This window comes from Epinephelus lanceolatus, chromosome 9 (assembly GCF_041903045.1).
Source record: "Epinephelus lanceolatus isolate andai-2023 chromosome 9, ASM4190304v1, whole genome shotgun sequence".
NCBI lineage: Eukaryota > Metazoa > Chordata > Actinopteri > Perciformes > Serranidae > Epinephelus > Epinephelus lanceolatus.
In genome coordinates, this window is record NC_135742.1 from 30004228 (window position 1) to 30029024 (window position 24797).

Sequence of the window (24797 nt, forward strand, 5' to 3'; positions counted from 1 at the left end):
GGTGGGGATTGCATGGAGAGACCTCAGATGGATTGCTTGAATATCCACTGCTGCTGCTGCTGATGATGGGAGGCTAAGCCAGCAGCTCTGTTGTTCTGCGTCTGACTGGCATCAGTTATCCTGTCCCTGCCTATTACACACAAAGCCTGGGCTTATATAAGAGGGAGGAGACATGCTCCGCTCTTTATCTTATCAAACTGCTGCCTATGTGTGGAATTTAAGACAGGATGTCAGCTGAGTTGTGTGGGCTGTATTTATGCTGTTGCTGTAAACACGGCAGTGTAACTATCATGCATGAGAGCAAGCGCCTTCATTATATCTTGAATAAGAGGAGTTTCTTCAGCTTGCTCAATACAAGTGTTGAACACACAGGACCAAATATTTAGATTAGCAAACAGGGAACATAGAGTCATAGTGTCTTCAGGCAAATCATTTTTTTATATACTGTGGCAGTTTCAAACAAAAAGTCCATATACAGCAAAGTGATGACACACTGCAGATGGGAAATATTGCCTTATACAGTAGTTTAGTGGATACAAATATAACAGATGCTGTTTATTGTAAACACAAACGGACATGACCTTTCATGTAACTTTCTGAGTATATATGCATATTATTCAAACTGAGCATTGCACAGGTGCACAGTCAACCCCATATTGTTTGTGACAATATACTGTAGCTTCTGCTGTCACACAGTTATGATCAATACTGGCATTCAATTAGCAGTGAAGTTTAGTTCTTACTAAAACATATTTTAAAGTCTATAATATGGTGAAGTTGTTATGGTGAAAGGAAACTGCTGCACAAAAAGCAATTATGATGATGAAATACTGTTGATGATGTGAATATAATTACTGTGATAAATAATATGTCTAACATTTAAATTTAGTTATTTCACAAATATGGAGATATTCAGAAACATCCTCTAAATGCTTCTCACGCAAGCTCGCATTCCTGTTAATTATACATGTCTCGACCTATATGATAAATGAGATGATGATAAAGGATTAAGACTTAATATACATTCAGAAAAAGTTTTTAAAATCTTTTTTTCTTTATTTTTTTTTTTAGCTGAGATATAGGTGTATAGTCAGCACCAAGACTGTCCCTCTGTAGGCTGTACAGCGTTATTACCACAGTCCAGGTAGGCTGCAGTTCATCCTCACAATATAATTTGCTCCCTTGAGGATAACGTGATGTGTTTAATACCTGGCTGTCACAATGTTAAAGGTATAAGAGGAGAGCACAGACTGTAGCATGAAGACCACCACTGCAGTGCAAGCAGAGTGAGTGCTACCCATCTGCGCATAGAGATTAAGCAACCAGCTCAACCACGGCCGACAGCGACTGACTGCCTGGCCTTTTCCAACCATCTCGACAGGGGAGCTCTCTGGAGGACGTGAGGCAGGTGTTCTGCATGTTGTGGGGTGGTGTGTTCATCATTGCAGGGGAGGGTACAGTCTCATCAGCAGGCTGCGGCTCCCAGATACCTCTGGCACAGCACCAGCTTACGTCAGGTGTGTCACCACATGGAAACCTTTCACTGCTGTAAAAGGGCACAGTGGAATTAATGAACTCCAGGAAAATAAGCCTATTTATATTAAAGTCTTATGGACAAAAAAAAAAAAAAGTGTTAGACACTTGGCTGTAGAACTGACTGACAGCTTCAGAGTGCGTACAGTATCTCGAGTAATAATGTGAGGATATTATCAGAAGTGCTGTTCCCTGTTGTACACAGCCTCCTATTTAGATGGATTAAGATAATACTGAGCTGATGAAGTCGTTCTCACTCTGCAGTCATGGCAGATATTTATGTAACTTCCTATTATGACTGTACCTCAAAATATTAAAAAAATATCTGTCCAAATACTTGTGCCTCGAAAATAAGAGGACATCTGTGAAAGCAGCTGTTCTATACAAAGTCCTTGATTAAATTAAGTAAAAGCCGCTGTCCACACCTGAACCTTCGAGGCAGCATCATTTTAAACCATAAGGAACCATATCAGCGTGTCTTTGTTTATATAAACCTCATTATGTGCATTCACTAACTTACGATGCACATTAAGCCACAACATGCAATGATAAATTGGGTAAAGGATTACCACTTAGGGCAGGTTATTAATCATTCATTGTTTAATACGTTATTTCCTCAAAAGAATAGTTGCGGTCGGCACAATTATTGCATGGCATTGTGGTTACCATGGTAGTGAAGATATTCATAACAAGATAAATTGCCTTGGGTTGCATGGATAACAATGTGGGCAGTGTGAATGCAAAAAAAGGCAGATGTTGCATGAATCAACAAGCAGAAAGCCAACACATTGGAAATAATAAGTAACCAAATAAAGAGCTGCAAGTACAATGAGCCTTTATCAGGAGCCGTTAAGATGCTTACATAACACACACCTTAGGCTCAAGGGAGCGAGCCGGCGTCACGACCTCGCCAGCTTGGCTGAGAGATCCCACTCTACTCGGCTGTGCTCCTCGCAGGGTCACCGTTATGGAAGTGGGGGCTTTCTGCCCTACTGACACACAAACAAAACTGCTCAGCACTAACAGCTAGGCATGCTAACTCACAGAATACACTAGGAGTAAAAATGGAGTAAAGCATTTGACTGTCATGTTGTAATGGAGGTCATTGGCATCACCTTTGTGCTTTGAGGTCAGGTTAGCAAATTAAAACAGTAGCAGGTTGTTGGACAATGAACATAATGAGAGGTAAAAGCAAATCTGGAGCTTTAGTTGGTGAGGTGAGCGGGGGGGTGACAACACAACTAAAAGAACTCACGCTAAAAGAAAAAGAAGGAGAAAAAAAAAACAGGAGCAATGAAAACATGAGTTTGATTCCAGTCTTTATTGTAACAACAGGAACAGAGTTCGGGTAATGCCGTGTGCTAACGCTATTGCTGTTCAACACGTCTCTGTCGGAGGTCAGCATTCATACATATGGGTATTATAAGCAGGTGACTTAATGGAAGGGTTTACAAAATGTTACCACATGAAGAAGCAAACAAAATCAACACAAACATGAAATGACAGCTCTAACAAACACATCTGACATACAAAGCAGTCTGGATTGAAGTTCTGAATTTGGTCAACCATACCCACATTGGTTTGCACATAATTCACAATTCGTCTGCATCAAATGGTTTCATACATTAATTTTTATTTTACATTTGCATCCATTTCCACATAAACATTATGTGTCAAACATAAGCTGGGAACTCCAAATTTTGACCTTGAATTTCCCATATGGCTCTTTAACATGAAAACAAAACATGTTGTACGCCACTAATCTGTCCTCAGATGCTCTATATCTGCTGCGCACATGACTCTGCACATCTTATATCAGTCAGGCTCTTCAAGGCAAACTATCTACACACACGACGACAAAGCTGTCCTCCACAGTCCTCTACTGTGGCGATCCTCCCTGGCCTACAGACGTCCTGAACTAGTGTTTCCAAAACAAAGGATGAATGAACTCTGAGCATTCAACGTGGCCGACGTGTTTTGGCAGTTCGAGACATACCAGCGGTCTGATTGGTGATGTGTGCCAAGCCGGGCAAGCTGCTGGCAAGTTTGGCCAGCCCGCCATTAGTGAGCAGCTGGTGGATGGCGGTGGTTTTAGCCACTCCTCCTGTGGTGACCACAGGCAACGCCCGGAGCAGAGTGCTGCTGCTGGTGCCGACGGAGCTCAGGACCTGACCCTGGGGCTTGCCACAGACTGCCTGAGGGTGGAGAAGGAGAGGAAAAACAAATAGTTTAAGGTCTCGTCATAAACAAAGACAACACAGAGAGGATGAACTCCTACAAGTAAACTTTTGTAACAGTTTATATATTAACCTGTTGTGTTTACTGAACTGTTAGGGAAGTACTGAGCATAAGACTGGATAAAGACAGTTGGACTATTCTGCCTAAGTTATGTGAGTTGAGTGGTTTGTAAACAGACGTTGCTGTCGTTTAACATGGTCCCCAATCAATCAATAAACCAATATGTTTGCTGTTTTCCAAGGAGGCATGCGAGAAAAAATGTTTTCTTCATGAATTCAAGGTAACACGACATGACTTACTGATTTCCAAATGGTCATTTTGTGGGTGAAGTATTCGTTTAACACTAATGATAATGTGTTCCTTTGTAAGTGCCTGGCAAGATTTGTCACATTTCATGAGTATTTTATCGCACAATGGCACTGTCTGCATATTGCATGTGATTTGTCTGCTGACCCGTCTTATCTCAGAAATCCAAAATATTTCCACACTTCTGAGTTATTCTAGCGAGGGAAGTAAATATCCTCATTGTCTTTTTCTTGGCTGCTTGTCACTATCTGCCTGGCGCAAGGCTGCTAGCACCATTTAAATGTTTAGGAAGGAGGTGCACTTGGATGGAAATGGCAGCACAGACATGCCATGGGAATTTTAAAATAAATGCATATTCTAAAAATAACAACATGCATTGATTTTTGTTCACCCATACACACTACTGACAGGCTACTGGTTGTTTTTCATGATTAATCCAACTAACTCTTTACACAAGCAAATCCTCCATTGAGGTCATTCAAAATATTTTGCTATGTAACCAAGGGGTACCTGGGTGCTGCCTGGGTTGGCTGCTGTGGTGGGCAAGCTAGGTGCTTTGGTGACGATCTCCTGAAGACTGAAACTTAGGCCTTGTAGCAGACTGCTGGCGGAAGCTGCTGCATACAAACACAAACACAGTGAACCAATGGAGCTGAAATGTGGTTGAAATACACATGAACTCCTTTTACAAACCACTTCCACCAAATCCTCCCCACAGGCCTAAACTAGATGGACACACACACACATACACACAAACCATATGCACGTCATGTCCAAAGGGTAAGGTCGGGACAGTGACAAGACAGCGATGGCGCAAGAGGTAATCAATGATGATGTTTGCTTAAATATGTTGTCCTAACACACTGTTCTCATCCAGTGTTCAAAATTTCACTCTAACAAATCGTTAGAAGTGCACTGTGTGTTGAGGTTACTGTGCTGAGATTAGCTGCACAGCTGCGAGTGCAAACAGGCGTGCAGGACAGGACAGAGATACCTTGGGCAGTAGCCGGAGCTTGCGCCTGGACTGGTGTGGAGGACCCTGACACCATGCAAGGCTGCACGCTGTTGAATGAGCTGGAGCCTGGGGACAGGGCACCAGATACCTCTGAGAGACTACCAGACCTGCAGTGACACACATAACCACCAATCTACTCAGGAGCTACCCCAGCAAGTGATGTTTGGCCATCACTCAGCTCCCAGACTACACCACTCATCAATCCCTCTGCACCAGACACACTTTTGTCCAAAAGGGTGGGGGTGTGGGCATGGGTGTAGGCATGATTAGGGGTTTAAGCGCTCTATACTGAATGTGCCTGTTTGTAGCAGGGTAGACGAGCTTACCGCTGGCCTGTGAGAAGTCCGGAGAGCTCCTTGGCACCAGCCACAGTCTGTCCCACTGTTACAGTTAAGGGCTTCCCAGAGACACCCACTGCATTGAAAAAGAATCACATCATGATGCACCGGTTAGACAAACTTTATAAGGTTGTTCTTTAGAAACAGCCCGAAACAATAACAAAGCCAGGTAGTTCATTTATTCCTTTAAAAGGTATGGTACCTGTGGTGGTTTTCAAAAGTCTTACTTTCACTTTAGCAGAACTGTACACCAAACAAAAACATGTTTCTCTTCTCATCATTCTATCCTGAGATCTGTACAAAGGTGAGCTTCAAGAGGTTGTTGCCCCATCCTGTCCACTGCTGATTTTATCAACACACAAGACAACAACAACAAGAGGCTGCAGCGATGTCCTGGCATACACATCATATTCTACAGATTTAAAGACATATTACTGTATGCAGGATTTTCCTTAAAAAAAAAAAAAAAACAACAACCTCACCTATAATCACTTATGACCATATAACAGTGTGTGGTGTTGTGTTTATCGTTTGCCTGTATTTTATTAGTTTCTTTTTGTTTTGCAATGTGTTGGAAATTCCTGGGCACAGCATGCACCCAAGAGAAAGGTGTGAAAACTGTATACATAGCGCCAAAAAAAAAAGATAGACAGAGGTAAATCACCAAGAGGTGTGAATCTAGGGTTGGCTTTCACTTTTGCCAGTAGCGCTGTTTACCAACAGTAGCAGATAATTCCTGCATAGTATAGGGTTCCCTCACATTTTCAAAACTTTTTCCAAGACCTTTCAACGACCAATAGTTGGCTGTGTTTGGGACATTACGTGGGTTATCCACAGAAGATAATGGTAGCAATTAATCTTATTACACACAACAAAATTCAACGACATTTCCAAAACTTTCAATGATTTTTTACTAATTCCATGATTTATACCCAATATATACCTTTACGAAAACATCTTGCTTGGGTACAGACCCCAGCAAAAATCACACCACAATCATTTTAGTATGTTTTCAATGAAAAGGAGAATAATTATGTAAACTTCATAATTCCTGCTAATATTGCAACTCATATAGCAATTGCAATATCAGTCAAAATAGCTGCAATTACAGATTTTTTCAAAATTGTTCAGCCCTGTATCATCTACTGCTTATGGTGTCACACGTAAGTAACAGGGTAAGAAAACCAGGTTTTGTACCTTCCTGTGCAGCAGGGCTGATGGTGCCCCCTGCTGACTCGCTCTGGGAAACAATGGTGACCTTGATCTTGGCTCTCTTGGAAGCTTTGCTTGGCGTGGGACTCGGCGTCTGCCTCCTCTTGCCATGGGACCTCAGTTCATCTCTGTCCAGGCCTTCCATCTGATCACTGGTCACTGGCACTGCACCACACAAACAAACACACAAACACATAAAAACAGAGATATTGACTATACTGCTGGGGGAACTTAAACCTGGGCTGTTTTATCCCTCTGTCTCCCCAATATTGATATAACATCCTGTCTGTATGTAATATAAACCTGCTCTGAAAATGGTTCAGCAATATAAAATGTTCTATTCTGAGTTCAAGAATTGTAAAGTTCAAAGCATGACACTGGGAGTTAAGTGAGGAGCCAGTGCAGTATTTCACTGTGTGACATTCATATAAAACTAGGGCAATGGAAACAAGGAAAGAAGTGAAAAGATACAGAGGAAAGAGAAAGGAAGAGGGATAGATACTTACCAAAGATACAAGGAGGAGTGCCAGGAGGAAGATTTTTCCTCACAAGCATGTTTTGTTTCATAAAAGCAGCAAACTGAGCTGGAATGAATTAGAAAGAAAGCCGGAAGAGAAAGTTGTAGGAAGAGAAGAGACAGAGGATGAGAGGAGAGTATTTCAGTCACGTTCTATCTCACCCTATCAGAAGTAGTGGCGTGATAATGTCTTAAATTCCTTTACTTGCAATCATTTTCACATCTCACATGCCACCCCGTCTGTTCAGCTCAGCAGGAGTTGAGGTGAATGACTCATTGTGACAAGTTTACATAAACAAGTGGGGCGAAAGTGAGAGCTCTGTGTACGCACAGGTACCAAGGATCACTGCGCACGTGTTGGTGAACGTGACTGCATACTGTGTTTTCAGTGCATCCAGATTTAAGCGAGGTGGTGAGCTAACCTTGAGCCTGCTTGTGAGTGAGCACTGTGCCAGAGCGCTGCATGTGTGTCTTGAGGAGCTGCGTGGCCGTGATCAGACTGGACTTCTGTGCTGGAGACAGACCAGACGTCTTGGGTTTGGGACTTGAAGTGGGACTGCTGCAGACACTAGACAGATCCTGGAGACAGTGAAGGGGAGAAACACCTGATGTGTAATGATTCATTAATGTCAGTCATCAAACATGTAAACCTACTGCTTTCAGTATTGATTTGGAGCAATGCTTGAATTGAACTGAAAATGGCTGCAGCCAGCTCAAACCAGGTCTGCTCATTAGAGTGCAAATGCGGTCTGCAAATGGTATGATTATTATAAATCCACAGAATATAGGACATATTTATTTCCCAAGTTCTGTAATTCTAGTGAGTGGAGGAGGTGAAAACCCATCATTAAAAATATGCCACCTTCATGACTGTCTGTCACTACAATTTAATATTATTCAGCATTTTTTCAGCTCAGCCAAAATAATAAAACGTGAGATAGCGTCACTTTCTTTTGTAGAAGATGCAATGACTTTCAAAACACTATCATTTTTCTTACATTTTTTACTACTGGACAGCTAGTCTAAAACAAACCCAATTTTGAGGATTCAAAGCAATCTATACTCTAGGGGTGGGGAACTCTGTGCACCTCATGATTTGATTCCGATTCAGAGGGCTACAATGCAATTATAAAACACCCACCCCCCTAACAGGAGCCCCTGCCCCTCTGAAAGAAACATACTAATTATTTTATGTATGATATTTATCTAATTAATGTGCATTAGTTTTATTCAGCTCTGTGTGAGAGTCTTCGCTGCGTTTTGCTGTCACTAACAGGCACTTTCTGTGCCCGTCCATACACATAGCAGAGAAACAAGTGAAGTGAACGTTAATCGAATACTAACAACTCCTTACGTTACATGTAATAAAAGTAAGTTCCCTCAAAACAAAATATGACAACCGTGGCGGGTGTGAGCCGCTCTTAGCAAAGTCGACAAGTAGGTTTGAAATTTCTGGTTAGTCACATCAAGATGTAATCTTTAAAGAGCGACTCACGATGCATCTAAGAAATGCTTTTTTCCCCCACCCCTACTATAAACATAATGAAACTGTAGTTGATTATTATTCCATGAAGCAGCCCTGGTGGTTCATCTAAGGGCTAAAAATAAGTGACACTTCTAACCAATTACAAAATGTTGGGCTTCTGTTCACTGACCTCTGAACCTGATGGTGAGATGGGAACTCGAAGTGCAGGGGAGGAAGGTCGTCCTCTCTCCATGTCAAAGGGAAGCTCCCGACGAGGCCTCTTCTTCTTCTCTGTGTCCATGTCCCTCATCTCCCCCGAGCCATGGCCGTGTCCCTCTGCCCGTGTGAGGACACCTGACAAGAAGTCAGCTATCTCATCCTGCAGATCAATCATGAAAGAGGAAAAAACTTTTGTTGTCAACATCATAGGCATTTTTGTCTTTTAAAAAAAGGTTCTGCAGAGGAGGAAAAACTCCAGAGAAAATGGTGTAAACTTAGTATTTCCAGTTAAAGGGACCAACCTGAATGCAGCGGTCCACCATAGTCTGTGTCAGTCCCTCTGATTTCATCTTCGCTGAATTGATTCTGTGGAGGGAAACCATTTAGCGTTACTATTACGACTGAATGATATTAAAATCCCTCTATTCAGCTGGAAGGAATATATTATATTCTGATATTTCTTGTTTCTTAAATGGCTGATTAGAGGTTGTGAATGACCTGAGGTTGTCATCTGATCCTCCCACCACCACCATGCTGTTGTCTGCCCTCAGCTTCTCTCTGAACTCCTCCATGCCTTCTATGCTACACTGCAGAGCATTCTGGCCAACCACAAACAACACGGGGGTCTTCATGTCCAGCAGGGGGTCATCCACATCCTGCAAACAAGTAGCACATTAAAATTCATTACAGCTACTGACTTGAGGCCAATTTTTTTCTGAATAGAAGCAATAAAATAAAAGAAGTAACGACATGATTATCACTGGAAGATATTGTCTTGGGTCTTACCCCTCTTGGCCCGTTGACTGTTAGCAGGGGGAAGCCAAGACACACCACAGCGGTCAGATACTCCATTAGGGATACCTGTAATTAAACAGTATTTAATTAACTAATGATGCTTTAAAGAAAAACATTTGTATTCTTTATTGGATAAAAACTATTTTGCCTCACATTAGATGACAATGACATGTTACAGAAAGTCTTACGTGACAAGCGATGAGAGCACCAGCGTTCCAGCCAACCAGGATAATGGGTTTGTGGGGAAAGTGACTGTGAACCTGGTGGTTACATTTATAACACATAATCAATACACCTGCAGACACAAAAGTCAAACATAGAAAAAAACAGAGGCTGTATTCTGCATGGCTCTATTTTTTTCCCATTTTGCCATCACAATCATGATCACTGAAGTGTTAAAAGAAACCGCAGAGACAAGATAATTGTTTGGGGCAGTTAATTTCATTAACAGACATTTTAGCATAACGTGTCTGGTAGGTCAGTTTGTGGTTAATGTGCATGTAATGAGAATTGCCAGTATATAATGCACACACAAACAAACAGCACTCTGCAATCTTTCGTGCGATGAATGCTAATGTGAATTTGCACATTAAAAAAATCAACTACATGGATTTCACAAACATCACCATGACACTGTAACTAAAGTCACGAGTAGCAAATAAAAAACAGAACATCCTACCTCCATGACCTTGGCCCTGACAGTGCCCAACATGTGTTCCAAGCACTGTGTGATGCCAATATTGGCTCCGCTGTTCACGTGAGTGTGCACTGGGATGACCTGACAAAGAAACAGCTCTTATAGACACTATTCTGAGATGAATAAAAACTCAAATTTATTTAACTCGGTTAAGATTTAAGACCTTTCCCAAACAGGAGAGCTGCGACTGCCAGAATCTCATTCGCCGCGATGTAGAGAGGGCAGGATTGGTCGGGCTTGATGGTGCGATTAGGATGAGTGGAGATCCAGGAAGCTTGCTCTGAAACATAGAAGTAAACCATCAGAAATCTGGTCTGGTACTGTTACATATCATGAAGAACAAAGTAAAAACAAGTGTATAAAATTGCTTTCTATTACAATGGTAAGGGTTACCGGTTTGTTTTGAGACAAAACTCCAACAGCTGGGTCCCAGGGCCGCTTCAGTAGCAGTGACAGGGCCTCTGCACTTGGAGCGCCAGTCTTTGTTGTTGTCAGCAACATTCTGTCGATCAGCAACGGCAACTTCCAAGACACACAGAGAAATAGAAATGAATCACAATGTTCCGATCTTGCTGATATTGATGCAAACATCTGACTGGAAGCTCTTATTCTTAATTCGATTACACACATCATACCTTGCTTTTAAGAGTCTGCAGCACATCCAGGTATGCAGCAAGCATAGCGAGGCTTAAGGATTCAATCATGGTGGTGTGTAACCACTGCGTCAGTTTGGTGTCCCAGTTCACACTGGCTAATGCATGCCGCACCTTCCTGGCACACTTGTCCACAGCTATTCTCCGCAAAATTGGCTCGTTGGAAGCCTATGGGAAACAAGATCATACTAGACAGTCAGCAATATTTCAATAATTGTTTATTTAATAATTAAAAAGAGTTCACAGCCTAAGCCACACTTTAATTTAATCTACAAAACCCTAAACTATGTACAGTTATGCCAACAATGCCAATTTACAAACAGCTTTAGTCATATCACTTTGCGGGATGACAATTTGACTTTAAGGGAAACTTTGGTATTTTTCAACCTGGACCCAATTAACCCATGTTTTTGTTTCAAAGTGACTAACTGAAACAACATTTTTAAATTGGTCCAGTATTGAGAGAGAGATTGTTAGATTGTCATTGTAAGTGTCTGACAAACTTAGAGAAAAGACACTACAGGAAAATAAAATGTTTGTCCTTATGTTCCACTGATCCGGCCTGTTTGAACTGAAATCAGTTAAATGTTCAGCCATGCATAAAAAAAAAACCTTTAAGCTAACACTAAGCTACATTTTCTGTACTCCAGTAAAACATACTTTTCCCAGCATTCCTGTCTCTCACTAACGTTTCCACCATTGTCTTCCTGCAACAAGTCACCCCTTGCAAGATTTTAGAATGATGAGAATTTTCCTTGAACTGGACTTGGTTAGACACAGTCACAAACAGACCGGCTCAAGTGAAAGGCAAAGAAAGACATCTTATCCCTCTGAAGGGATTCTTCCCATAATATTGTCAGACACTTAAAATAACAATCTGAGCCTGTCAGTGGCAAAAACAAGCACTTTGTGGACATACTTTGACAGTGCGCCACTGCACAGAGTGGTTACATTGCAGCCTGTTTTTGCCGTTGTGGCTGCAGCGCTCTTTCTCAATACTAGACCAATTTCAAAAACTGTTGTCTCCATTAGAAGCTTTGATGCAAAAATATAGGAAAATAGGGTCCAGGTTTAAAAATACTTCAGTTTTCATTTAAAACATGAAACTCAAACTAACTACGCAGGTGCTTTATGAGGATACATGCTGGTTTATCAATAAGTTCCACATTTGATTTAACTTACAATAAGCATCTGACCTGAGTCTACAGGCTCATCAAAAAATCAAGAGTTAAAAACAATTACATGTATTAAAAATACAAACAACAATACTTTGGCAAATAAGAAAGTAGGGTGTAGTCACCATTTTATAATGTCATTACTTCTTACATGTACTGGACCAAACCCTGTTTTTGGACACTAAAACCTAGTGCTTTTGGTGTCCAAAACAAACTGTACTGGTCTGCAAGGTTTTTTCACTGGCAAAAAGATGTGTTTTCTCCCAACAGAGTACACTGTTTTGCAATAGCCGTTGAGATTTGTTGAGCGTTGGGTGTATGAAGAATAAAAATGATCCAGGTCTAAAGTGACAATCTAATGAAGCAGTGATGTAAGCTATATAAACTCTGCAGTCCAAACAGTCATCCATGCACAATATATTTTGTTTTACAGTGCCTATGATATCAACCAGGGGGGAAAGCATACACTGTTGCTAATATAGGTAGGCACTGCATGTGCACTGTGCAATAACTGCTAGTCTCAGGGAGAATAGGTTTTTCAATCCAGCACTGACAATTGGTGCCAAAGAACTTGAACACAATGTCTTAAATTTAAAGCTCTTAAAACAGAATTAGATCAAGTAAGGACAACTTACATTTTCATTGGCCAGCCGAGCTAATCTTTCAGCTTGCAGAGCTTTGAGAACTTTATTGAACAGTTTGTTCTGGGCCACTGACCATCCAGTCCTGAAACACAATAATGATTATGTCAAATAATGCACTGCGATTGAGACACTTTTAATCATAACTTCTCAATCAACATGAGTGTTAAGTAGATAATAAATGAAAAGTGGATCGCTCCAAATGTTTGTTTACTTGTTTACGTGTTCCTCCCAGTCATCAGGGGGTGGAGGGCTCTCAGCAACTGTGCGAGCAAACAGAACATGTCGCTCACATTCCTTCATCACACTAAGAGCTTTCTGATTATCATACAGAGGAACAGGTGTTGGTGTAACGGTCTCCACGTCTAACACAGAGTCAGAGTCTCTGCAGACAGAGAAAAAATATCAAGTTACTGCAAGGCAGAAAAAGTAGTTGTGGTCAAATAGATCACTATGGAATTAATTTTCTAGAGCAAAGAAACAGATGTAAAAGCTGATAATGATCCCAAACTGCAAGCTTATATCTAGTTCAGTTACAGATTATGAGCTTTTTGACTCACGACAAGGGTTCAGGCTGGCGACGAGGAGTAACAAACAGTGTCCTTGTGGGCCGGGCGCTGCTGGCGTCTGGGTGGGCATTCCATGGCTTGGCATAGCTGTGGTCCAGAAATACCAAATCCAGCTCTCTTTCATGAGCTGACAGCTGGAAAAGCAAGGATGTGCCCATCTTTCGTGCTGATATCTGGAAGTCCTTATCCCCACCACGATGCATCCTCTTCCTGGGCCCAAAAGGGCCCCGGGAAGGGCTTAACAACTTGTGTGGGTTCAAACCTATCTGGGAGAGAGAAGCCAAAATGCATTATTTGAGACAGGCCAGGAAAACAAAACATTTCTTTCAAATTTTCCATCAGTTTACAAAAGGATATCAGGAACTTTCACATCCTCTGATTCACGTTATGACAGAGCAGTCATTCCATAACCAAAAACCATGGATTGCCAGAACCATCCAGAAACATGGACAATTATTAAAGCAGCACCCAACAGTGTAAGGAGACGCAACACGGACTAAATAACAGTACACTACTTACAAGAGCTTATGGATCACATTTCACTGCAGTTACACTTTGTATAACTCCATGTGACAAATTAATGATGAACTGAAATTAAATTAAATAATATAATAAAAGGGCACTTTACTGATTTTACTGCACAAAGATCAGTTTACCAGTTGCAGTAACTAGTGTTATCTCACAGCTTGGTTTAAACTTTTATATGTTTTTGAGAGCCCCTTTACTTTATAGAAGTGCCATACTAAACCATAGCAGTACTCCTCTGCTATGAGACTCTTCTACAGAGCAGGATTTGTGATATGACTCTTGTGAATATGATCTGATATACCACGTTGAACTTTAATATAGTAAACTGCATATGTTTGGGTTTTGCACTGTTGGTCACAACAAGACATTTAAAGACGCTACCTTGGTCTCTGGGAAAGTGATGGACATCGGACCATTCGCTGTTTTCTAGATGCGTCTATAGCAAACGACAAATCGAGGGAATAATCGATGGTTACAGCCCTAGCATAGTCTGACGTTCAAACATGCAGTTGTTTTGTCCACGGATAGCACCACCCATTACTGCCATGTACGTACTGGTTATAATTATCTAATTAATATCACTGACCTTTGGGGGGTTGCGTTTATCTTTTTAACCATCAACACGTCCGTTCAATATGATATTTTCACGTGACTGTTAGCTTATGTTTAGCGTTTATGTTATCGCTGTGTAGGGATAGTGTGCTGGCCTGGCATGCTAATGTTAGCATAGCAAGCTAAAAGCTACCCAAATGGCGCTATCGCTGTGTTTTGCTGCTCACCTTTCTGCCTTATCACTCCATCTTTGTTGAGACGGCTTAAACTCTTCTTTTGAGCCAAAGAGCCAAAGTAGGAGGTATTTCTTTGTTATTTCTAGAGGTTTTATAAAACACAAATATTCAGTGCGTAACGTTACGAACCTCACTTCCTTTTGTTGTGTGATTTGTTGCCATGTTGGGCTTCATATCCCCCCTTTTCAGAGCATTAAAGACACGGAGGATCGTCAGGGCTACATTTCAACAAACCTGGCAACCCACTTTGTGGCGCGTCAGTGAGTGACGTAATACGTGCACTGAGTCTACAGCAGGTATGGATCATTTATTAAGCGCTCTTGAATACCTTGTCAGTTTTATTTTTCTAAATGCTAAATATTGTATCCACAGACAGAAATTCTGTAAGTTATTTCCTTTTAAAGATCTCAAACCATTCAGTTTATCAAAAAACAAAATAAAAGTGTCAAGCTTTTGAAAAGTTATGCAATCTGAATATACTTTTCCCCCCTCTGTATGCTTGTATCCCTGTTTATCTTTTTTGTCTGCTTGTTTATTTTAATTGTCTTGAAATACTGTTATTTATACTCTTCACATGTACTTATGTCATACCTATTTGTTTTTATTTTTACATGTGCTAATATTAGTCATCTGATGTTTTGTACATGTTCATTTTGTCGGTTCAAAAAAGTCTGGATCATTTACTTCCTCTACAAAAATACTCAATGTTAATAACCTAAAAATAATGAATGTTATGCTTGTGAGTTATAGCCTAATTCGTGAGTGCTTTGCTGTTTTGATGCATAATGCTCTTTTCTACTTTACTGAAGTGGTTAGTGCCATGGTTGATTATTAAGGTAGTTAGTTGAAATCTATCCCCAGTCTGAGAATGACAGTAGAAATTTGGGCAGACATGTAGGCCTACAGTCACTTAGATCATGTGACACTCTGATCAGCTGCCAGAATGTCCGATGGCACCAAAAGACTGAGACATTTAAATATGACTTTGACGAATTATGTTTCGTCAAATGTTAAAATTAACCTAACCTATTTTTTTTAAATGACTTTTAATGTGGATGTTTTTTGTTTTCTTTTTTTGGACAAATGTCCTAGGAACGGTGATGAACTCTCCCTAGTAAACCTACCTCCCCTCCACCCTTCACTCCCCTTATTTGATTCCAAAGGTCTGTGCAGACACACTGTTTAAAAGACAGAGCCCCTCACTAAAAAACTATATATTTTATCCTCTTACCTAAACACAATTCAAACCGGACAAGTCTGACTGCCACTATGGTGAGTTTTAAAACTGATGAGTTATGAGATTTTATGAGAAAGTAATGTCAATCATGGAGGAGAAGAGAGTGGTTTTAAAATGTGTTGTTTGTTTCTGTTTTATTTTCTCCATAAAGAAATATTTGGCTCTGGCTTTTCTGCTTTGTGCTTTGGCACCACTGTCCAATGGAGCCTGCTTCCAGAGGGAGGTGGAACCAGGTAAAGGAGAAAAGCACATATCTACATGCAGACATACAGTATCTAGGATGAATATATATATAAATCTTGAAAACATTTACTACTTTTTCTTTCCACCTATAGACATGACCCATTGTCAGGACGATGTGGATGGGACGTGGCATGCTGTCGGATCTTCATGGAGAAACAGTCGATGCATGGACTGTACTTGCAGTGGGTGTTGCAGTGGGTAAGTACACAGATCACAGTTACTGAAGTTATATCTGTATTTACATATTCTACTGTTAACTGTGTATTTGCTGTGTATTTGCAGGTATTCAACCCCCACACGGATCCCTGATGAGTGTGTGTCAGTTTTTGACTCAGAGGCTTGTGAATACATAGTACACAAGAGGGACAACCCATCTGTACTATGTCCAATTTTTGGCGCAGTGGGGAAGTAATGGGTGGTCTGAAGGTCTGAAGTATTTACTCGGGGGAGAGAGCGAGAGGCATGCAGGTGTGATCCCTCACTGGCTTCTCACCAAGAAACACCGCCTGTTTTGTTGGTTGTGAGATACGATTAAGCAGGAGGCACAGCTGCAGTAAATTGAAAATGAAATATGGTGTGAATGAAATTCAGATGAATAAATACATAAATCATAACTTTCTTCTATATTTATTTTTTGCATAACTTTGTATTAGAAAGAAAATCATTTCCTAAAGAACACAAACCATGTTAAAGGGCGATTTAAACTGGTTAAAATCAGTTTAAATCGGTTACTCACCACCAGAAGTAGCTACTACGCAGGATGTGTAAACAGTTGTATAATGTTTTATGTGGCTCTGCAGGAAACTTTCCAAAGTTTGAAAGAATAACATCCATCATCAGAGTTATCTTATGTTGGACATTTTTAACAGGAAGCCTCCCTTAAAAACTTGAGTTGTGGGGTTTTTGGAGGCGTGGGCGGGCTCACAGAAGACACTGTTCAGTTGTATTATGGGAAATGTAGGATCCATTGTTTTTGGAGCTTGATGCACACTTGATTCAAAGTCATAATATCTTAGCCTCTGCTGCTTCGATTTGGACCATCCATTTTTAAATCTGTCTCTTGAGATCTTCCGTCTTTAAGAAAGGTAAATGCTAAATTTCTGGAGTGCCCTTTCAACATGATAGAAAACTGACTTGTATTTGTGTTTGCAGACTTCACCAGATGTTTCAGTTTCAATTTCAATTTCAGTTTTATAAAGCCCAATACTGCGGGGCTGTACTTAAACATAGTGTTGCTTTTAGTTAAATGCTAATACCAGCATGGCAAAATGTTGACAATTGCAATGCTAACATGCTGACATTTGGAAGGTAGGCTATAATGTTTGTCATGTTCACCATCTTAGCGCAGGGTGTTCCATATCCTTGTAGCTATTTTCATTTTATTATTAAGCACCTTGTGTTTTGAACAAAATATAAATAAATAAAGTTTAAGTTTTAAAGTGTTAGCTTGCAAACATTTGCGAATTAGCACCCTCAACCAAAGTACTGGACAAACTGAAAATGTATCCTGATGATGATGACTAGATGAAAAAACAGGGGATCCAGTTACCCATAAGAGGAGCATGGATTTCATGACAGTCTATCCAACAGTTGTATATATCATATGTAATCTGCCAAATAAAACAAGTAGATTGATAATCTGATGACCTATAGTGGTTTATGTGCTTCCAACACAAACCTAATTTTCACAGCCATCATTCAAATCATACAAGTCTGGTGTCATCGTGGTGAGTTTCTGTTATTATTTCTTAAATAATTTGAGAATATAATTGTTGGTGGCTGTTTTGAGCTCATTGGCTCATTTTCACAATGTCATTTTTTTTTTAAATTTTACAGACTGATAGAAATGAGGTTCATGTAAAAGTCCTTTTTTTCAATTCCAATGGATCAAATGCAGTGCACATATAAAATCATAAATCATTCTAAATCATTTCATTTAGAAGAAATGACAAAGTCACTTTCATTTCTAATACACATTGCAGTGCCTATTTAACCTATTAAAATTCTCATGATTTTATTTTCATAAAACGTAGCCCGGCTATAGCCTAATAAAATCTGCCTGTCACTTGGTAGGGAGCAGTGACAAGACTCGAGGAACCAAGGAGCAACCTAGCACTGAATAGTATAGTTTACTACCCCGTCTCTTTCGTTGGAATCATGTTAGATTTCCAGATCTACTACAAAACTGAGATCTTCATGGCCAATATGGATAGAAGGAATGATCACAGCCACCAGTAACTGTCAATGTACATATGGGCATGTGCGTTTTGTTTCAAGATAGACCTGTCCTTTAAAACTGTGATGTTCTTTGCTCCTGTGAAGAAATATTTGGCTGTGACTTTGCTGCTTTGTGCTCTGCGGTCACTGTCAAATTCATACTCTACATATTCTGTTAAACTCTGTGTTTGCAGGTTTTCAATCCCTCTTGTATTCCCTGGCTGCGTGAAAGTTTTTGACCCGGAGGCTTGTAGTGCACAAGAAGGACAATACATTGCATCTATTTTCTTTTGTTGCTGTTGTTCGAGCAAGAATCAAAAATAAAAAGCAACTAATACAATTTCAAATGAATGAAAAAATACTATTAAATGTCTTCATGGTGTACTCAAGCACAACTCTGTAAGAGAGAGAAAAACAGAAACCATGTTAGACCATGTTGGCGCTCCACCAACCAAAGACTGAGACATTTTGACATGATTCATGGGAGGGTTTTTCAGATCTTAAAAATGACTTCAAATGACTTTGTACACTGTATCGTCTATTTCTTTATTTGTTGTGTTCAGGCAAATACAAATAGTGGTGACCTCTTCCAGTAAACTGACCTCCCCTCCACACTCCACTCCCCTTATTTGATTCCAAAGGTCTGTGCAGACACAGTGTTTAAGAGACAGAGTTGCTCATTAAAAAATACAATATATTTTATCCTCTCACCTAAACACAATTCAAACCGGATGAGTCTGACTGCCACTATGGTGAGTTTTAACATGGATGAGTTATGAGATTTGGTCACAATTGTTTGTTTGGAGCTGTTTTTGTGTTTTGAAGGGATAAAGTAATGTCAATCATGGAGGTGAAGAGAGTGGTTTTAAAATGTGTTGTTTGTTTCTGTTTTATTTTCTCCATAAAGAAATATTTGGCTCTGGCTTTTCTGCTTTGTGCTTTGGCACCACTGTCCAATGGAGCCTGCTTCGGGTGGAAGATAGAACCAGGTAAAGGAGAAAAGCACATATCTACATGCAGACATACAGTATCTAGGATGAATATATATATAAATCTTGAAAACATTTACCACTTTTTCTTTCCACCTATAGGCCTGACCCATTGTCAGGACACTGTGGACGGGACGTGGCATGCTGTCGGATCTTCATGGAGAAACAGTCGATGCATGGACTGTACTTGCGGTTGGTGTTGCACTGGGTAAGTACACAGATTACAACATTTAAGTTTTTAAGTAGAAAGATAAATATCTCATCACATTGGTATCCATACATACTACTGTTTTATGCATTTGCAGGTTCTCAACCCCCATGGGATTCCCTGACTACTGCGTGAAAGTTTTTGACCCAGAGGCTTGTGAATACATAGTGCACAAGAAGGACGACCCATCCGTACTATGTCCTGTTCATAGTGGAGTATTGAGGAAGTGATGGAGTCAGTGTTTTGAGTGGTTTATACGTTGCATCTATTTTCGTTTGTTGTTGTTGTTTGAGCAAGAATCGAAAATAAAAAGTGACGAATACAATTTCAAATGAATAAAGAAATACTATTAAATTTCTTCATGGTGTACTCTACTCTGCTACTACTTTTAGCACAACTCTGTAAGAGAGAGAAAAACAGAAACCTTGTTAGACCATGTTGGCACTCCACCAATGAAAGACTGAGACATGATGACTTGAAAAAGTCAGATAAAAGTAGACATGACTCATGGGAGGGTTTTTCAGATCTTAAAAATGACTTCAAATGACTTTGTACACTGTATCGTCTATTTCTTTATTTGTTGTGTTCAGGCAAATACAAATAGTTCCAGTAAACTGACCTCCCCTCCACCCTCCACTCCCCTTATTTGATTCCAAAGGTCCGTGCAAACACACTGTATAAAAGACAGCCCCTCATTAAAAAATACAATATATTTTATCCTCTCACCAAACTGGATGAGTCTGACTGTCACTATGGTGAGTTTTAAAATGGATGAGTTATGAGATTTGGTCACAATTGTTTGTTTGGAGCTGTTTTTGTGTTTTGAAGGGATAAAGTAATGTCAATCATGGAGGTGAAGAGAGTGGTTATAAAATGTGTTGTTTGTTTCTGTTTTTTTCCATAAAGAAATATTTGGCTCTGGCTTTTCTGCTTTGTGCTTTGGCACCACTGTCCAATGGAGCCTGCCACCACAAGGTCATGAAACCTGGTAAAAGAAAAAAAAAACACATATCTACATGCAGACATACAGTATTCGTGATGAATATATGAATCTTGAAAAACATTTACCACTTTTTCTTTCCACCTATAGACATGACCCATTGTCAGGACGATGTGGATGAGACGTGGCATGCTGTTGGATCTTCATGGAGAAACAGTCGATGCATGGACTGTACTTGCAGTGGGTGTTGCACTGGGTATGTACACAGATTACAACATTTCTGTTTTTAAGTAGAAAGATAAATAACTCATCACATTGGTATCCATATAAACTACTGTTTTTATGTATTTGCAGGTTCTCAATCCCCGTGGGATTCCCTGACTACTGCGTGAAAGTTTTTGACCCAGAGGCTTGTGAATACATAGTACACAAGAAGGACGACCCATCCGTACTATGTCCTGTTCGTGGTGGAAAAGGAAAGTGATAAAGTCCTTGTTCTGAGTGGTTTTAAGGTGTGAATTCATTTTTTCCCTCTCTTCTGTTGTTATTGAACTGGAGAGAGAGCGAGAGGCATGCAGATGTGATCCCTCACTGGCTTCTCACCAGGAAACACTGTTTTGACTGTAACACACGACATACAGTACAGGCCAAAAGTTTGGACACACATTCTCATTCAATGCGTTTTCTTTATTTTTATGACTATTTACATTGTAGATTCTCACTGAAGGCATCAAAACTATGAATGAACACATGTGGAGTTATGTACTTAACAAAAAAAGGTGAAATAACTGAAAACATGTTTTACATTCTAGTTTCTTCAAAATAGCCACCCTTTGCTCTGATTACTGCTTTGCACACTCTTGGCATTCTCTCGATGAGCTTCAAGAGGTAGTCACCTGAAATGGTTTTCCAACAGTCTTGAAGGAGTTCCCAGAGGTGTTTAGCACTTGTTGGCCCCTTTGCCTTCACTCTGCGGTCCAGCTCACCCCAAACCATCTCGATTGGGTTCAGGTCCGGTGACTGTGGAGGCCAGGTCATCTGCCGCAGCACTCCATCACTCTCCTTCTTGGTCAAATAGCCCTTACACAGCCTGGAGGTGTGTTTGGGGTCATTGTCCTGTTGAAAAATAAATGATTGTCCAACTAAACGCAAACCGGATGGGATGGCATGTCGCTGCAGGATGCTGTGGTAGCCATGCTGGTTCAGTGTGCCTTCAATTTTGAATAAATCCCCAACAGTGTCACCAGCAAAACACCCCCACACCATCACACCTCCTCCTCCATGCTTCACAGTGGGAACCAGGCATGTGGAATCCATCCGTTCACCTTTTCTGCGTCTCACAAAGACACGGCGGTTGGAACCAAAGATCTCAAATTTGGACTCATCAGACCAAAGCACAGATTTCCACTGGTCTAATGTCCATTCCTTGTGTTTCTTGGCCCAAAACAAATCTCTTCTGCTTGTTGCCTCTCCTTAGCAGTGGTTTCCTAGCAGCTATTTGACCATGAAGGCCTGATTGGCGCAGTCTCCTCTTAACAGTTGTTCTAGAGATGGGTCTGCTGCTAGAACTCTGTGTGGCATTCATCTGGTCTCTGATCTGAGCTGCTGTTAACTTGCAATTTCTGAGGCTGGTGACTCGGATGAACTTATCCTCAGAAGCAGAGGTGACTCTTGGTCTTCCTTTCCTGGGTCGGTCCTCATGTGTGCCAGTTTCGTTGTAGCGCTTGATGGTTTTTGCGACTCCACTTGGGGACACATTTAAAGTTTTTGCAATTTTCCGGACTGACTGACCTTCATTTCTTAAAGTAATGATGGCCACTCGTTTTTCTTTAGTTAGCTGATTGGTTCTTGCCATAATATGAATTTTAACAGTTGTCCAATAGGGCTGTCGGCTGTGTATTAACCTGACTTCTGCACAACACAACTGATGGTCCCAACCCCATTGATAAAGCAAGAAATTCCACTAATTAACCCTGATAAGGCACACCTGTGAAGTGGAAACCATTTCAGGTGACTACCTCTTGAAGCTCATGGAGAGAATGCCAAGAGTGTGCAAAGCAGTAATCAGAGCAAAGGGTGGCTATTTTGAAGAAACTAGAATATAAAACATGTTTTCAGTTATTTCACCTTTTTTTGTTAAGTACATAACTCCACATGTGTTCATTCATAGTTTTGATGCCTTCAGTGAGAATCTACAATGTAAATAGTCATGAAAATAAAGAAAACGCATTGAATGAGAAGGTGTGTCCAAACTTTTGGCCTGTACTGTATATTTGCATAGAAGAGGCACAGAAGAAAACTGCAGGTTCCATGAAGCATGGCAGCGTGGAAATTTCCGTCATTATTACCTGGTTCCCTATAAAACTCAGCCATGCTCTCTTCTAAAGTCATTTTTTGATCTGTCCAGTCACAATCTCTGCTGGCTAAGAACTTCTATCATTCCTCAACTTGCTCAGAAAGGACTCGAGCTGAGACATTTAGCACGCCACTAGCTAGGACTTATTGAAAATGTTGGAATTTGTTAAAGGCAGCTAAAACACATAAATATTGAATAAACAATATTAGATGGTTTTCCCAAAAAAATCCCTTCCTTATCTAAACACACAAAGCTGTCCACATACAGAAACAGAAGTTCCAGTTTCTCCCATGGATAGGAGAAATGATTCTGGTTACCAAGAATGTTCAATGACGGCTCAACCCAAAATAAAAAATAGTTTTTCTTCCTCTGTAGTGGTATTTATCAGTCTAGATTGTTTGGTGTGACTTGCTGAGTGTTGGAGATATCGGCTGTAGAGATGTCTGCCTTCTGTTGAATGTAATGGAACTAGATGGCACTTAGCTTGTGGTACTCAGAGCGCCAAACAAAATACATTTGAAAAACTCAACAGCAATGTCTCTTTCCAGAAATCATGACCTGGTTATTCAAGATAATCCACTGAGCTTTTTAGGAACTATTTTCTTTCTACCAAACTACACCCACTAACTGTTTCGCTACGCAGAAGGAGGCGTGCATCTGCTCATGGATGAGATGCTCATGCTCTTGACAGCGTTAGATGAAAACACTGATGCCATCTTCCTCGGCTGAGCTGTAACATTGGCTCAGTAGTGCTAGGTGAGCTAGCAGTAGATGCACACTGTTGGCGGGCAAGCAGCTATGTCACCTTCCATCCTGCTGGTCTTGATCAAAGTGTCAGCAGTCTTCAAACAGCCAGCCATGACCCGGGTGGACAAAAACCTGCTGAAGAATCATCATAAGCAAAATTGAGACCCATCTCCTCCAGTTTCCTGGCAGTGATATTTACAGGAAAGCTCAAGCCAAATGTGAGACCAGAGGTTTAAATTACAGTACTATACGCTAATATATTAATTAAAATACTGCATCTGAAGAACACTTTTGTAGTGAATTTCTATTATCGTTATAATCATGAATGTCGTGTCCAGCAGCACTATAGACTGCTGGGCAACCAACAATAAAAGAGAATCTGCAAAAAACAGGCTGCATACACACCAACCTCATAAAACACAAAAGATCTCAATCAAGCACTGGCATATGTCATATTGAAAGATATGATGCTATTTTGAATAGTTGAAATGCTTTTTAACATGTGTGTCCTGTTTGTGATTTAATGAAATATTTTTTTCTTAATAAAATTAGAGTTAAAGTGATTCCAATATGGTTTCATGACATTTTAAGATGTAAGCAAAATTTGATGATTATCAAGATGATATCATGTATTGCGATTATTTTGGCCAGGATAACTATGACCTGAAATTTTAGTATTGACCCATGCCAACGACAGACTGTTTGTACTCTGAGTAAATCCGACATTTCAGATTGAATTGTGTCTCCAACAACTGGCTGCATTTGGGCAAAAGTAAGTATTACAGTGTGATTTTGACATGATTTGTCTATGGCCATATTAGTTACAGTACAGTAGTACTTGCTTTTTTATATCTTATCATTACGTGTGTAATCATTTTACTGGTAGGCATGACTCATTTTCAGGACTCGCTAGATAAGACGTGGCCCTCTGTAGGATCTTAACCCTTAGATGCACGAATGAGTGGACCCTACACTCCTCCATAAGTGGGTCAAAAATGACCCGTGTTAGAATCAATGTGTTTTTATGTCACTTTTGTCATTTTGGTTAAGAAAAATCATTTTTATTATATTTTGGCCCACATAAGAATGATTTCATGGTTGAAATATTTTTATTTTTCAGGTTTTTTTTTTTTTTTACATTTTTAACATTTTTAAAACATTTTGAAAATTG

The 24797-nt window shown here is 40.2% G+C and overlaps 2 protein-coding genes, 1 long non-coding RNA gene and 1 pseudogene across 24 annotated transcripts; 2 read left to right on the forward strand and 2 right to left on the reverse strand.

The window, feature by feature from the left end:
* Nucleotides 1-415: 415 nt before the first annotated feature.
* kansl3 (KAT8 regulatory NSL complex subunit 3) lies at nt 416-14859 on the reverse strand. Of its 21 annotated transcripts, none has more exons than XR_013492039.1 (23): nt 14681-14859; nt 14283-14337; nt 13365-13639; nt 13019-13189; nt 12799-12889; nt 10971-11156; nt 10729-10857; nt 10499-10615; nt 10318-10416; nt 9827-9898; nt 9630-9704; nt 9342-9499; nt 9146-9209; nt 8815-9003; nt 7582-7738; nt 7149-7226; nt 6628-6807; nt 5419-5506; nt 5072-5158; nt 4588-4694; nt 3530-3728; nt 2407-2522; nt 416-1546 (listed from the first exon to the last, which is right to left on the reverse strand). XR_013492039.1 is itself a non-coding variant. In XM_078170811.1 (23 exons), exons 2-23 carry the CDS (start codon nt 14307-14309, stop codon nt 1541-1543), a joined length of 2709 nt encoding a protein of 902 aa, XP_078026937.1. In that variant the 5' UTR covers nt 14310-14337; nt 14681-14859; the 3' UTR covers nt 416-1540. The 21 variants fall into 21 exon arrangements, 17 of the variants coding, with proteins under 17 accessions (XP_078026937.1, XP_078026936.1, XP_078026935.1 ...); XR_013492040.1 differs by having other exon boundaries at nt 2407-2525; XM_078170811.1 differs by having other exon boundaries at nt 4588-4691; nt 5072-5199.
* Nucleotides 14346-15958, forward strand: LOC144464289 (uncharacterized). The gene is made up of 3 exons (XR_013492044.1): nt 14346-14448; nt 14879-14985; nt 15782-15958. It is a non-coding gene; the product is annotated as an uncharacterized LOC144464289 (long non-coding RNA).
* Nucleotides 15959-16025: 67 nt separating this feature from the next.
* Nucleotides 16026-17810, reverse strand: LOC144464288 (uncharacterized; annotated as a pseudogene). Its single transcript, XR_013492043.1, has 3 exons — nt 16456-17810; nt 16256-16371; nt 16026-16180 (listed from the first exon to the last, which is right to left on the reverse strand). The product of XR_013492043.1 is annotated as an uncharacterized LOC144464288 (transcript).
* Nucleotides 17811-18983: 1173 nt separating this feature from the next.
* Nucleotides 18984-19941, forward strand: msmbl (microseminoprotein, beta-like). The gene is made up of 4 exons (XM_033620617.2): nt 18984-19138; nt 19294-19375; nt 19478-19583; nt 19681-19941. The coding sequence occupies exons 1-4, from the start codon at nt 19118-19120 to the stop codon at nt 19811-19813; spliced, it is 342 nt and encodes a 113-aa protein (XP_033476508.1). The 5' UTR covers nt 18984-19117; the 3' UTR covers nt 19814-19941.
* The last annotated feature ends 4856 nt before the right edge of the window (nt 19942-24797 follow it).